This window comes from Diadema setosum, chromosome 1 (assembly GCF_964275005.1).
Source record: "Diadema setosum chromosome 1, eeDiaSeto1, whole genome shotgun sequence".
Taxonomy (NCBI): domain Eukaryota; kingdom Metazoa; phylum Echinodermata; class Echinoidea; order Diadematoida; family Diadematidae; genus Diadema; species Diadema setosum.
The window spans coordinates 17,929,312-17,945,826 of NC_092685.1; the positions used below are offsets into that span (position 1 = coordinate 17,929,312).

The 16,515-nt window shown below is 39.3% G+C and overlaps 1 protein-coding gene across 1 annotated transcript in view; it reads left to right on the forward strand.

Moving 5' to 3' along the window:
• Nucleotides 1-814: 814 nt before the first annotated feature.
• LOC140227809 (chromatin-remodeling ATPase INO80-like) overlaps nt 815-16,515 on the forward strand; it is a 151,159-nt gene continuing 135,458 nt past the window's right edge. Inside the window, exons 1-6 of the mRNA XM_072308207.1 lie at nt 815-926; nt 12,083-12,297; nt 12,821-12,978; nt 14,109-14,176; nt 14,865-15,008; nt 16,015-16,150. Coding sequence (XP_072164308.1) covers nt 12,125-12,297; nt 12,821-12,978; nt 14,109-14,176; nt 14,865-15,008; nt 16,015-16,150 — 679 coding nt within the window. The 5' untranslated portion in view covers nt 815-926; nt 12,083-12,124. The remainder of the gene's footprint in view (nt 927-12,082; nt 12,298-12,820; nt 12,979-14,108; nt 14,177-14,864; nt 15,009-16,014; nt 16,151-16,515) is intronic.

Below are 16,515 nucleotides of genomic sequence, written 5' to 3' on the forward strand. Positions count from 1 at the left end.
TTATCCAAATATATAATTTTGCTGAGTTTCCCCAGGCAAGAACGCCATAATTGAGATAGGGTAGTACAAGGGTTGAGTATAGTATACGCAATATATTCTTTGGAAATATAGATTTTATATTATTGATAAAGCCAACATTTCTGGAAAGAAGTTTACTTAAGTAGCATATATGCATTCTCCAATTCAATTTGTCATCTACAGGTAGGTCAAGAAATTTTGTATGAGTGACTTTGTCTATTTGCACATTAAAGAGTATATGGCCTGGTAAAGATGATAATGAATAAAATTGCTACATGGCATATAGTTGGTTTTCAAGAAATTTAAAGATAACTTGTTTGCATGGATCCATGTAACTACAGATTTCAGTTCTGAATTTATAATATTCAGTAGTTGGTGTGGATTTTTGTGAGAGAAGAAAATACTAGAATCGTCGGAAATAATATGAAAGAAAGTAGTTGTGACGATTTGGGAAAATCGTTTATATACAAAATAAAAAGTAGGGGACCAAGCAGTGACCCCTGTGGAAAACCACAAGAACCAATATTACGCAAGTGATCAGCGAGATTATCACAAAACCAAAGATTGCTTTTGAAAGGCAGGTCTAAACTGTTACAATTCCTATCATCCGTTCAAAGCTGAGCTTTCCGAATGGCCGAAAGTGTCGCCGAAGATAACCGAAACTGCGGATTCGCTTATGGCGGATACCCCCTGCGTTGTACAGAAAAGGGCGATCCGAAGTGCAGTTATGCCTGCTACACTCGTGGCGGCTATGGCTTGTCTGTGTAACGTTGTATGGCTGTTGGATTGGTCTCTCTCGCCATCTTGCTTCTCGCCTATCGTCGGAAGCTGATGTTGCCCTGCACGTTAAAATATCTAGTGTATGATCTCTTTACCACGCCGGAGGGGAGTGAGAATTATTGGGGAGGGTAAGTCTGGACGTAACAAGATGTCTGAACGTTCTTTCAATACAATGATTTGGTTAATGTCTCAGTTGTGAGACATGTTTTGATCGAATCTCGAGAGACCATCTGATTCTGAGTTGTGCTGTTGACTGCCCCTTTACTCTGACTGTACCATGACTTGAGATCCAAATAGAAATTAATGTCTCAAATTCTTTGATGCTCATGAGTTGGCAATGACATCACAGATGTAGATAGCTTTTTGACAAAGTATTTATTTGGTCCCTGGGAGTGGGATCTCAGACTATGTAACGTCAGTGACGTTAGACTCTGTGCTGTGTGATGTCTGTGCTAGTAGATCTATAGATCTACGGCCTAACACCATGTGAACACTGAACAGTAAACTAAGTAACAGTTTTAAATTTAGTGTGTGTTCATGCTGTTAGATCTAACGTTACAACCCTCAACTAGGTTCTAATGTTAGAGTTCTAACATTAGAAGGGGCTCTAGTGCTAGTGGCACAAGCAAGGCAGGGACAGGGTACAAGGCCAAACAAGGGTTTTACTCAGACCATGTTGTCCACAGACCACACACAGCCCTCTGCATGTACTGGTCATGCTGGTGCTACTGACCAGTGTCATCAATGACTCTGAATCCCTGAAAACTGATCATACTGCTACAGGCAGCTATCAGTATTGATCTATTGTAAATTTGTAGGCCTATATACCCTATAGGCCTGTCTATTAACAACTGTAACGTTAGCACCCAGGGTAAGGGCACCAGTATTCGGTCAGGCACCGGTATTCGGTCACTTTATCACTAGTCACCAGCTAGTAAGTTCAACTGTCACAACACACGCAAATCACACTAATTCACATACTTACACACTCATTCACAACAGGAAACTCCCTTAGCCTCCTCCAAAAATCCATCCAAAATCCCAAATTTTACCGTCAAAAGTGCAGAATCGGTGCTACTTTCCAAAAGCGCGCGCGGATAAGGCCCAGTTTTAAGAGTACGGGTCACCGAAAAAGCGCTAAAAATCGAGAAATACGCCGTTCTCTCGCGGGATTTTTCGCTTATCGCAAGCTTGGAGTGTAATGGTATCCTCAAAAACGCAAAAGAAAAACAAAATGTCCGTACGTGCCGATACAGTGTCCCAATGTACAAGGGTTGAATGCAAGTGCCCAGGCCCCAGTATTCGGTCACCAACGGTCGCCGCAACTTCCCCGATGCAATTTTGCGCCAACAAGGTAGCGCGCGCGCGCGTTTTTCAGCTGCCTTGAACACGCATTGACTTTGAACGCGCACATCGCGTGACCGAATACTGGAGCCGATGACCGTATACTGGGGAATTTTCAAGGTGAAATATTTTGCAATTTTGTGCAATTCTGTGAGATATTTAACGAAATGAAAGTTGAGATTAAAGAAATTTGATATATTTCACATACATTGCTGTAGATATGATGTATGTATGTATTATTTTAGTTTGAAAAATATTGCAAAAAAGCTTAAGTGACCGAATACTGGGGATGTTACCCCATATCATTCTTTGAATTCTATTAACGTTAGATCTAACTGCGACCAGCAGCCCCGTACGCATAGCGTACATGTAATGGGGCTGTGGACTGTAACGTTAGCATTCAGGATCATGTTTGATAGAGTATGGGTGTCTAGTATCGCGGACATATATCAGCTTAAAATCGAAAAATTTCTTCAATTTGAAGGCTTAGGCCTACTAGTAAAGTTGAAGTTAGACAGAAAGATCTGTCTGTCCGGAGGAGTCTTTTATTTTTTGACGTTATCGCTCTCCGTAGACAGACGGAAGTTGATAGTACACATCGCTGTGTGGATGGTCTTAACCACTGTCTCTATGGAAAATTGGGTGAGGTACCTCACCCTTCTCGATTGCGTCTAATTCACGGCCCTAGGTCGGCAAATGTAAGCTTTTATATCAAAATCAACATTTCAAGAATGCACTACACTCACCAGATTAATGAATAATCCAACATTTTGGTAGAATTTTCAACGTAAAACACACATCAACCAGCCCGTCGCGTCGTCATATTTAAACTGCAGAAACATATGAATCCCTTAGCCAATCGCATGCGAGGTAGTTTCTACGTGTTTTTTCATTAAAACACGTACCTCGCATGTGATTGGCTAAAAGATTCAAAATGGCGACTTACTGCTAGCGAACGGCGATGTTGCGATATGGATAAAATTTCTGACTTATAACCTACTTACTGTGAGTATTTCGATTGCACAATGTGAGAAATTTACCCCAAATATTGCTGCATAATGCGCCATGTCATGTCAAACTTGTTTGAATGTAAAAAAGCTGTCTGAAATTTGGTTTATCGTAACGTTTGATCTGTGCGCAACCGCTGGCAGCGCAACCACACAGGAGCCAGGATCATTGACTTCGGTCTGTATAAGGAGGGGATCCGTGAAGCCAGACGCAGTCTCCGCGGAACATTTCCCCGACGACCAGATACAGACTGATCTTTGGGTCAAAGTTGAAGTATAAACAACAGGGTTCGTGCAACGTTTGGTTCTGTCAATAGACCCTTTCTGTTCGAATTGATGACTTAATGTGACTCGGTCGAGAGGAACCTGGGAGAGCTACACTGAATTGACGGCCAGCGCATGCGCACACATCACATGCGCACAAATTTCAAGTCAAATCCATCGACTGGATAAGAATAAAGATGTCTGTGTGTGCATGCGCTGGCTGTCAATTCAGTGTAGCTCTTCCAGGTTCCTCTAGATCGAGTCACATTAATAAGTCATCAATTCGAACAGAAAGAGACTATTGACAGAACCATGCAAATGTTGCATGAACCCTGTTGTCAATATTTCACCTTTTACTGGTAAGTCTTCAAATTGAAGAAATTTTTCAATTTTAAGTTGATATTTGTCCGCGATACTACTCTATCATGATCCTGAATGCTACAGTCCGCAGCCCCATTACGCTATGCGTATGGGGCTGCTGGTCACAGTAACTTTAGATCTAGGTCTAGTGGTAGGGCCTACAAGCAGATAAAGAACTACCACCACCTCCGGTATGGTTGGGTGTCCAACACATCGACCACCTAGAAACACTAGACTTTTACTAGTAATGTTTTTCTATCAGTAGAAACGTGAAAAATCTCACAATTTGCCTTAGATTTTACTCACATGAGGAGAAAATACTCTGGATTTACAAACGCACACTGAAAATGCGATCAGAAGTATGTGCTGTAACAGTTTGATGGCGGCTTCGAACACGTGGGGTGTTATGCACTTGTCAATGTAATTACGCACCCCACTGCGTCATGGTCATTTTTTGACTGACCACACGGGGTTTTTGACGGACACCACAGTCACTTTTTTGACGGACAAAACGCTGCAAGTGACGAACACCACAGTCACTTTTTTGACGGACAACACGTTGAAAGTGACGCACACCTTGGTCACTTTTTTAACGGACATCCTCGGTACATTTGACGCACCCCCGAAAATACTGAAGCGATTTTTGCATACGTTTTATTCAAGCAGTTTCATTTTCTTTTGGTTCCTAAACATAATTTGTAAAAGTTTTGGCAAGTTTCCCCATGGAGCTACCAAAAAGATGGAGTAACAACGGTTGGGGTCCTTTTGAAGTGATGCTCGAAGCCGACTCGTAAAAAGTAATCCTCGCTAAGCCCCCTTGAGCGAGAGCGATGACAGATGAGACAGTGCATACGCACAATGACGTCATCCGCAGCGCGTTCGCAAACTGGTTCTTACCATGGAGCTACCTAGCTCCATGGTCCACCATGGAACGTCAATGCATGGGACTACACAAACTGCAACTGCCCCGTCGACTTCGAGCATAGTCGATTTAACATGATTCTGAAGTAATTATAGCTACAAATAGTGAATCTGCAGTGTAACAAATTGTTTAACATGTCATACCGTCGTTTAGTATGTAAATCACGATATGATACGACCGGCATGTAAACAAACACTGCACTCTCGACACGATCAATAATGGCCGTCACGCTGTCCCGAACAAACACAAAGACAAATAACAGCTGGCTTCACAACGGTATAGATAAAATGTACGCAATTGTACGCAGTCAACACTTACGTAAGATTGTAGTTTCAAATGTCAGCTTTACGGACAGATATTGAAATATGTGGAGAAATGTGAGGGATTTTTATTAAGAATTTTATTCTTAGGGTATGTACTCGCCACAGTCACAAAGCATGACGACAATACACTGTACAGTACCTTCGCTGTTCATGGGCCAATTCAGTTCGTTCAACGTGCACTGCACTCGGTATCTCCTCTGTTTTGCCTGTGGATATTATGCGCATGCGCGTGGTCTTCAGCAAAGTTTTGCGCAGCCATATGTTGTTGCAAGTCGAGTTTTCGACTCGATACAGCACTATATTGTATGTGCAATGTCGGTGAGTATGACGTCATTTTTGCGGCTCGGAGCATCGTTTGCCAAAGTATCCCCTGCGGGACGAGTTAAGCCGTCCCAGCGAGTGCGGTGCTTTGAAGTCTGTCAGAACTGACCGCTCGTAGTTGGGTTACGTAATATTGGTGGCCTTCGTTGTTACTCCATCTTTTTGGTAGCTCCATGGTTTCCCTTACCCTGGCCCTGCAAGCACCGTACCGTCATTCACCGTACATCACGCTGCTGCAAAACTCTGTGCATGCAATCCATACATGACAATTGTGTGCAGATGCGCTGACTGTTTGATGAATTTGTTATTTAGATTGAATTTCATTAGGAATCTTGTCATCACTGTCTAATGGAGATGAATTGAATGAGTCGGTAGACCCTAATTGAATTTTTTTTTTTTTCACATTCATTTCTCATTCGTTTAGTATGAAATTTATTCGAGGGTACGGCAGTAGCGGCTAGCGGGTGACAAAATGATTATGTCATGTGTGTGCACGAAGTAGGGGAGGTTGAAAGAGCGACGTAATGACAATTTTGCGGTCAAAATCATCAAATTTATTACGGAAGGATACTCTACATCTAACGAGTCAGCAAAGGTTCTGTGGTTATACGAGAGTAATTCGATTTTGCTAAATTTACGTAATGTAGCTCATACAATGTACTTATTTTCACCTCATTTCACTCGGTAGCGTAGCCCAGTGAAGAGTCGAACACCATTGCGCGTAGTCCTGTGCGTACATTTTCGTTCTGTACGCGCAGTGCCATAAACAGAGGGTGGTCGGTTTCTATGGACACTGTCGATGTGTTGGACACCTACTATACCGTTCATTGCATGTCAGCCCATAAACCTAAAATAATATCTAGATCTATCAATTTTGTGGGTTGTCTAGACCTCCTAAGTCCTCTAGAAATCTAGACCTTATGCATATGACATCACGCAGCCTAAGAAACTGAAGGGTGCCCTCTATGTGAGGGCAAGTAATGCATTGCTAGCGCCGCGAACCACATGTAGACTCTATGTAGACTTTCACTATGCATTGACCACTTTTTGATTAAATATCTTGTATCTCAGAAAATATCCTTTAGTTTCACCTTAATTTCATTCCAATCAAGGCAGAAAATACCGCAGATTCATATCCTGGGCTCAGATTGTTGACTCGTACCGTACGCGCAGAATTCTCGGCAACAAACACAAGTGACATTTTTTAACACCGGCGCAAGCTCATTTTTAATCGACCGCCCGTTTTCCCATTGAAAAGCACGTAAATTCAGTGAATGGGCAAATATGTGTTAACAATAATTACCTGTATTACTAATGATGATTTTCTTCGATTGTTTTTCCTCCCGTTTCCTCAGGTTATGTACCCGGTACCTGTATCCCCCTAATTTCTCTTGATTTGTAATCATGTTCGAATGTTCCAGTGTATTGTGCCCCTTCCCATGCGTACTTTTGATTTTATATGTGAGAAAGCAATTACGTGAGGGTGGTGGATATAAAAATAGATTCTAGGTGGTCGATGAGTACAAGTGTAGTAGAGTTTCTATGCAGGGTTGGCGTTTAGGGTCCCGTTGCATAAAACTTTTTTAGCAACCTTAGAAAATTCAGGTTGGGATTTGCCCAACCTGAATTTTTTAAGGTTGCTAATCTAAGAATGTAAAACCCGTTGCATAAAAACTCTGGTTGGGAGCTTCCAACCGGAATTTTGTGATTTCAACCGGAAAAAAGTCCGGTTGGAGTTTTATGCAACGGGCCCCTACGGGCCCGTTGCATAAAACTCCAACCGGATTTTTTTCCGGTTGAAATCACAAAATTCCGGTTGGAAGCTCCCAACCAGAGTTTTTATGCAACGGATTCTACATTCTTAGATTAGCAACCTTAAAAAATTCAGGTTGGGCAAATCCCAACCAGAATTTTCTAAGGTTGCAAAAAAAGTTTTATGCAACGGGACCCAGTTCACGATGGCGTGAAACACGCTCAGAACTTTGACAATTTTGACCTCTAGTAATAAGATATTTTGGGCCACAGGATTTCGTTCTCACATGTTTCACCTTACAATATGTCGTAACAGTTCAACTGAACTCAGAATAGTAAGATTACTGCTATAAATATTGATGACTGTATGAAGAAGTAAAATGAAATGTATTCGCTCGCTGCTTGTATGCAATGCTGCATACTGACACTGGTCCGATGGTCCAGGACCAGTAAAAATCACTGTTAGACCAGTAACTATTTCAGGAATAGACCAGTAAAGAAATGGAAAAACTGGATACCTATTGGTCTGACAGACAGGCCGGACTAGTTAAAAAAAAAAGGGTTAGTGTGCAGCCCTGTTGTGTGACATGCGTGCATACAATACACACGTGTACTAGTACGTGTGCAGCGGTGCTGGCCAGTTGCTGCCAGCGGCGGCATGGAGTGATTTGCTGAGTGGCGACAACACTCCAAGCTTCTTTGAACTGCCTTAGAGAACGTAGCAATGTTCCATCAAAAGACTGTGCAGAAAAATTGCTGAGTTTGTCCAACATCCCAGAATTAATGAACGTTTTAGATGCCATCTGACAATATTTCACAATCGTATTGATGCTGACATATAGAGCGGATGATTCCACAAATTACACACGCCTAATGTAACTCGTGTACGATCTTGATACAGGGGGCTGCCCGTAAGTGGCCTGGCACAACGCAGCAGCTGGGGAGTAGTAGCGAGGGAGAAGCGACTTGGAAATAGTAGTATGCAAATTGCAATCTTGCAATTTGTAGCAATAAATATTTTTTCGATGGCTGTAGTTTCCTCACTGTGACATCGTTGAGAAGCTGAAACGTGTGATAATACATAGTAGATGTCTGTAGCATAAAATATCAGTAAGTGTCATTTTATGGTCATAATCAAGTGAATCAAATTTCGTCGTCGCATGCATAGTACACGCTTGAGTGCGTTGTCAAGACACTGCTTGTCCTCAAATATGGCATCAAAATCGGTCGTTGGGTAAGTTGTGACGTCAATGCATAAGGTCTATATTCACAAATTTTGCGAGTCATGATTAAGCAGACTCTGTGCTAGTCATGTATATAACATCATGCAGAATTTAATATCATATTAACTGTGTCTGTGATCCCGACGTGTGTCATGCACACATACATTTTTAATTCTTTGCTGAACTCCATGACTGAATTTAACCACTCCTGAAATTGTTGGGACGTCCCGATTAATCAATGAAAGTGGCTTAAATAGTAGAGTTTATATGATCTAGATTTCTAGACAATGTGATATGATGTATACAGTAGATACATAGCATAAAGGGCAATGAATGCCATGACAGGAGAGAGAGTGAGAGAGAGAGAGAGAGAGAGAGAAAGAATTAAAAAGGGTATAAAACAGCAGAGAGGAAGAAAAGACCAACAAAGTAAGGAAATGGAAAGAAAAAAGGGGAAGGAGCTGGGGGAAAAGATCCTGCTGTATCCCACACCCCTTCCATTATAATACTCTCTCAACAGCTTCAATTAATTTTCTATAGAGATAGTATTTTCTATTTTTCTCCACTTTGCCTCATGAAAATCAAGTTCGTTTTTGCTTTTGGCTATTTCCTCTTCAGTCAATCTGTATTTTTTGTGTATTACTGGTACCCAAAATTTTGCCTTTGGAGATAAAACTTTGGTATGGTACAATACATCTTAAAATGAATTGTTTACCTATTATCATGACATTATGTGAAAAAAACAAAATCTTTTCTTGGATGTATAACACCATATCTTTTATCATTTTTGACCCCTTAAAATAGAGTTTAATCCACAGATGAGCTGTAAATCTGTCTAACTGGTGTTACAGTAAAATGTCACACAATTTTGCCCAAAATGTGATTTTGCGCTTTTTGTCAAAATTCATGTGGAACTTTGAAGAAGCAATTTCTATATTTTACTTTGAAAAGGAAGATGTACTTACCTGAATAAGAGTATTCAGAAGTAAAATTGATTTAGGATACCGGTATGTAATTTTTAAGCAGTGACAATATGAAGCAAATAGAAATGGCATTTAACTAGTGGGACCCTTTTTAATGGAATTTCCCATAACAATTGTGGACATGAAAACAATTGCAAGGAATCAAGTTTTGTGTTTTTCTTGTTAATCAAACAGTGACTCCCAGAATTCTGACACCCTCCGGCAATCAAAAAATAAATGTTCTATTGTTGTTGGTTCACTTTTGCGAAAAGAACACCTTGAGTCATCTTTTTCCATTATATTCAAACAAGCCACGAATTAATGACAATTGAATTATTCATCATCTTGTATTGTGTTATTCTTAATTATGTATCAATTGTCAAACTAGCAGGCAATGTGAAAAAAAATTTTTACATCTTCAAATCCAGTACCATACATAGCATCAAATGATCAAAATACTAGATTTTCCAGGAAATCAATTACATAACTGCTTTGACGTTGCGTTATGTAATTCCATCCTCCTACCCTTAACCATAATCAAATTAAAAGGGTACCAAGGGGTTTGATAAAAGGGTGATAATCTTGACGAAGAAAATAACATGTCTGTCACTTTCAAAAAACCTTTTTCTAATATGTGTGTGTAAAAGATAGACTTCCCATGAAACAAAATATATCTATTATTCCAAATTATTGGATGCGGCACGCTCACTTCTCTGTTCTGGAGGAAGGACCATGCTTCAGCTGTAAAACTAGTATTTTATACTGAAATTACATTATATTCTCCATACCTTGGAAATGACTGAATGAATACACGTGTACATATACAGTGTAGTTAAGCTTTTATATATTACCGCATAGTGATTATGTAGGGAGAGTTTTGGACTGTGGGGTCAAAGGTCAAGTGAAAATGCTAAAATATCACCAGTTTTCCACATTATGAAAGTGGCTTTTTCATAAAAATCGGTGTATGGTATCAGGTGTCGTGTATTGTGCAAGTACCATCCCTAGATTTGAGATTTACAAGCAGCCAACTTGGGCACAGAGACGGTCAAGACCATAGGCAAAGTGCAGTGTGCAGAATCTTCGCTCTGCCAGATGTGTCCAGGAAAATTTACTATTTGTCTTCTAGAATATGAGATAAAGAAATTGTTATATTTAAACAATCAAACTAATGTATCTTTAAAAGTGAGATTCATCATCACAGTGATCTCTCTGAATTCAGACCTTAAAGGGGAAGTTCAGACGATTTTCCACAATGTCTTATCATGTACATAAATCAACAGCTCCATGAATTTATGGAATTAATTGTGGTCCTTGAGCAGAGAAACCAAAACTCTGAAAACCCGAAACAAATTACACTGAACAAGGTAGCAGTTTCACCATAAAAATGCATAATGTGTGGGGGCTCGTGAGAATGCATGAGTAGGAGGCTCTCATATTTCAGAAATGTAGCAATGCAATTCCATTACAGCGCCGCTTTCTTAACAAGGTCACCTGTGTAGAATTTCTGCATGCTTTCTTCTTTTGTTCTGCTCCTTTGAGCCCACACTCATGCACTATTATGATAAAGCTGCTATGGCTTCATCCTTGCTCATTGTGATTTGTTATAAATTTTGAAAACATTCTTATTCCATATCCCAATCACTATGAATTCTAAAACTCTTATCATTGGAAGCTTAAAGTAAAGAATACCACAAATAGAATATCAAAGCTGTGCGATGTTAGGAATTTTCAACGTCAGACAAAGTATACCAGTACTGAACAAAGAAATCTCATTGCCACCCCTGCTTCCACCCCTTGCAAAACATTTTCAAGACTTGTTCTTTCAAGTACAAGTAGGTTCGTGGGGGATTAATTAGAGGGTCAAAACATTTGAAATGTTGGTATGTTATTGTCACTGCTAATAATGCAAAGAAAATGGAAACAATTATTACCCTGCAGCTTGTTGGGGTTGGCAGGTCAAGTCTATATTACACTTTGAAATGTACAGTGCACAATCTCTGTGAACTTCTCAAATTTCATTCATAACTTGCAAGCAGTACATATTGGTGTACATGTACAAGTATGTGTGTATTCGCTGCTTGTGTTAAATCAGTGACAAACTCTCTGTAGTGCACTGAGTTAACCCGTTGAGGACGGACTGATTTTGCTACAACACGCATTTCCAATATACACCTGCCCGAGTATACTCGGGATTCGTCGTCAACGGATTAACCATTATCCAGAATGTCATCGTGTAGGTGTATTCTGTCTTGTCCTCTTCCCCCAAGCCATATCCTTGCCCATGTTTCTATGTTGTCTAATGCAGATCTTATCAAAACCTTTGCTGCTGATAAGTGGACTTTGCTGTTGAAACTAGCCTAATGTGAATCTTTTTCACTAGAATAAGAACTGAACATCTTACACCAAGTCCCACTCTGATTACACTACCTCACAAAATATCCCAAGAAACCTGATGAAATATGTCAGAGTACAAAGTTGTTGGTATCAATATTGATTGTAGTTGTTGAGGAGCTGTAGATGTGACAGTGATAATTCCATGCATTGCAAGCAGCAAGGAGTTCACATGAAGCTGTCTCTTCCTTGTGTAACTGCAAATATACTTTCAAATTCAAATGATTTTATTTCCATTCAAAGTAATTCAAAATAATATACATAATGCTTACATGAGTTCAGAATATTTTAACTAATTTTGAATCACACAAGCTCCAACAAAACATGGATACAATTATAGTAATATCAATTTTGTATTACTGCTTAGTTCAGTATAAAATGTTCTTGACTGGTTACCAACTTTTGATTGCAGTCTGACCTGTGTGATCAGGTGTGATGTCATGGCTTGCTCAGAATGAGTGAAGAAAACACATCAACCGGGTCTGCAGCAGTGGAGCCAATTCCGCCCGACGGCCCTATAGGGGGCGTCCCACTAGCGAAGCCCATCCATATCCAGCGTCTCGAGCAGGCTGTTCGCCTCAACCAGTTCTTGGACTTTGTGGACAAGTATATGGAACAACCCTTACTGTGAGTTCCTGAGGGCTTTTTAAAGTGATAGCATGTCTATTTGTGTATTCATTTGTTGCTGTTGTCACTCTTTAGGTCTTTAGAAATTTTGATGCATTTGTACTCTTCCTATGCCTCAAGTGGTAAGAAAGAAGGCGAATCTTCAGCTGGTGCATGGTATTCTACTCTGGTCCTTCTTATGGATGGTATTCGTCAGTTTCATTCCTGACAATACACTGTAGATACATTAGCAAAGTTGCCAGTGATATCAGTTTGTTCTTTTTAGAAATCAGGTACTTGAAGACGAACAGTAGATTTTAAGTTTTGCGTACAATTGTTCAGATATAAGTCAATATTCTCATATTCCCACAAATTGATGTGTATAGTACTCTCGATGGAATGTGCATGTTTTTGTTTTTGTTTTTGTTTTTGAAATGGTAAATAAGTCTCACTCCATTCATCCTTTTAGAAAAAAAAAAAAGAAATGGAAGAACAATGAACTCTGTGACTTTGATCTCCCCCTCCCTTCAATTCATATCTGTAGGGAAGAAAGCAAAGAAGATACAAACCAAGAATTTGAAGAGATTGGAAGAGAGTTTGTGCCCAAATCTCAACTCGAGCCAAGTGCAGAACAAGAGTCAGTGGCTGCAGATGCTAATCCTGATCACGACCTTGTCGACGGAGGAACAGTTGCAAAAGCTGGTAGGTGTGAAAGGCGATCTCATGCCAGAGTGGAAGTAACTGCTAATTTTCAAACTACAGTCAACCTCCTCCTGTACAAGTATAAAAAAAGAAAGAAAAAAGAAATGGCTAATTAGGAGGAAAATTCTCCTTCAGATGGATGTACGCATAGACAGTGTTAATTCTATGGTGTAAGTCAAACTTGCTAGATAAGATACACCTGAAGATGCTACATTGAATAAAGGGAAATAACTTTCACATCAGTATACTCTATGAAAACTCCATTAAAGATCTTATCACAGAAGCATGGTTACTTAACTGTGGACACAATTGTTTGCTTGCTCAAATAACCTCCACAAATAAAGATTTGAAGAAGCCTTGCTTGTTCCTCAATCTCATTTTGATGTAAAGATAGGGAGTTTTCTCTACTGTAATTCATATCTGAGTGATGTCCTTTAAGTTCAGTAAACTAATGATTAAAGGACAAGTTCACCTTCTTTAACATAAGGATTGAGAGAATGTAGCAATATTAGTAGAACACATCATTGAAAGTTTGAGGAAAATCGGACAATCCGTTCAAAAGTTATGAATTTTTGAAGTTTTTGTGCAGTCACCGCTGGATGAGAAGACTACTGTAGTGTATGGTGTCACATGCGTACAACAATATAAGGAAAATATAAAGAGAATTTCACAAAATTTCATCTTTTAAAAAAAGTACACATTCCATTGACTCGTTACTGACATATGTTATGAGTAATATTATTCCCACTGCCTTTAGAAAGAGGCAAGTCAAGTGCTCTTTTAATTATGCGAAAAAAGTGAAAATATGTTGAATTTTCTTTACATTTTCTTTATACTGTTGTACTCATATGACATCACAAGCCTTAGTAGTCTCCTCATCCAGCGGTTGCAACACAAAAATGTTAAAAATTCATAACTTTTGCATTGATTGTCCAATTTTCCTCAAACTTTCATGGATGTGTTCTACTAATATTGCTGCATTCTCTCAATCCTTATGTTTATGAAGGTGAACTTGTCCTTTAAGATATAGGGTGGTTGGCACATCCACCCAGGAAGCATGGTTTGTCATTTGTTGTTCTGTGGCATTAGCAAATGTGCCTTAGAACATGCTATTTTGCTTCCTCCTGCAGAGCGGAGAGCTGATAAGAGGAAGTTCTTCAATTTCGGAAAAATAAAGAAGAACCGGAGGTGGTTAAAGGTAAGAATTTTGATGTAGATATAAATGGATTTCCCACCCCCCACCCACCCCCCTCCCCCAATTTTAAAATTCATAATTGGCATGCCCCGTGTTGGCACAAATTATCATACTGATATTAGGTTTATATTAAGCTATAAATTTCTTTTTCTTTGTTTGTGTTTCTAATCCTGGAACCGAGTCAGGCTTGATGATATTGAATATATCAATATTTACTTGTGTGCAATAACAGTCATGGGCTATGAATGTAAATACTGTTGAGGGTTCTATTTTTTATTGTGGATCACTCCGCATGTTGTATTTAGTTGCAGGAATTTTCTCAATCACACTTCTGAATGATCTAAATGAAATTAATTCATGTATCAATTCGCATTTACTTACTCTCAAGGAAAAGTGAAACTACGATTTGGTTTTAACCCCCCCCCCAAAAAAAAACAAAACAAAACAAAAACAAAAACAAAAAACAAAAACAAAAACAAAACCCAAATATCCAGATGATTGCTCCGTTTAGCTGTATTAAAAGGATTGTGTGTGTAACTGCCTATAAATATCCTTCTTGATTGCCGGTAACGTAAAATTAAACCTTTTAAATATCTTGTATACATCTGCACATGAGTATTCTGTGATGTGGCTCCTTTACTCCAAGGTATGTGAGTATCATTGAGAGAAACTATCAAAATTTTGCCTGCAGGCCATCTTGCTCAGCGATTCTTCCGATCCCGAAGACGATGAGGAAGAAGAGGACAAGCCTCTCTCTAAAGATGATCTCCGGGAAATGCTGAGGCTGCACAAATATCGGCGACAGTGCAAGAACCAGTTTTACATAGAAAGTGAAGTAAGTAAGAGTGTTGTATGATACCTGTGAAATTAGATTAAATATTTGTTGAATGCTGTAAATGATGTACCATCACAAGAATATTACGTCTATTTTTCTAGGACCAGGGAAGCTTCATTTTTCTGTCTCTTTTTTTTTTCAGAATAGTGGCAATCTTTCCTAGAAATTCTCCCCACAAGGGGGAAAATTTCATCTCTTCCACTTCTCTGGAAATACGCGGAAAATGGGACAAATTCATTAATTCCTTTTTTCTCTCCATGGGCGCATGCAGTTTGTCAGGCGCTCATACTTTGTTCTTGCACAATCCACGTATGTGTGAACCAAGGGCCATGCGCTGTGTAATCTCACTGTGTCTGTAACAAATTTTTTACATGCCCCCAGTTACCACCCTTCAGTAGCTACGCTCCCTTGCATTTGGATATCAGGAAATTTGGGGATCTCCCTGTGGCATCTCTGTATGGCTCTGCAGGAATACAATCAATCAGTAGCCATTTTAGCCCCGTCGTTGTTCTTTTCAGCAGCAGTGGGTTGTAGATTGTTTGCTGTCCTTTTATTTTGATGAGCATACCATAGGATCTGCTTATCCAATACTTATTTAGTAATGTTGATCATTTTGATTAGGAAATGGAGGGAAGTCCTGATTATTTCAGAATTGTGAAAATGTTGTACATTTAATTAAACAAAGGGGTTCTGATATTAGAGATAGTCAGGATAATGTGTTAATTGCTTTCAATTTTTGTATGTCATATAGTTGTTTGAAACAGAAGGATCTGTTTAAAAGATTTACTGTGTTGTTATTCTTTTTTTGGTCTGAGTGCCAGAAATACAAGCAGCATTAACTTACATTTTATGTTGCATCTCTGTACTTACTCATAACAAGTTTCTGTGCTAATGTTGGTGAGCACTCGATGGATTTGAGCTAGAATGCTAAGGGTATGATTGCGTCTCTCATTTTACAAATATCAATATCTGATGACCTTTTACTATGATTCCATTCATTATGCAGCTCCAACAATATCAGTACTACAGTGCAGGGCTTCTGTCTAATTACGACAAGTTCCTGGATCACCAGAGAACCATTCTTGGACCAAAGAAAACCAAGAAAACTTCGAGCAGTGGTGGCAGTAGCAGCAAGCTTAAAGGTGAAATTTCATTCATAAAGATATGAGTGCGTGGCAAGAAACACTAAAAGGATGGTATAGTTTTGGTGTAGATGGGACTTCAGGTTTTAACTTTTTTGCGAGATACTTACAAACCATTTACAGGCTTCCCAGCCTATCAGGGAAATCGGGAAATCAGGGAAAATTATTTTAATTTTTTCCAGTTAGGGAAAAGTCGGGGAATTTGATGAAAATGCCTCAAATCAGGGAAAAGTCAGGGAATTTTGATTGGCCAAAAAAATTGAAAGTAGGCAGTAAGACTCTGTTATATTTTGTTGCATATCAAAACAACATCCACTGGATGACACTGGATGAAAATTGAATGTGAAACTGGAAATGAGTTGAAA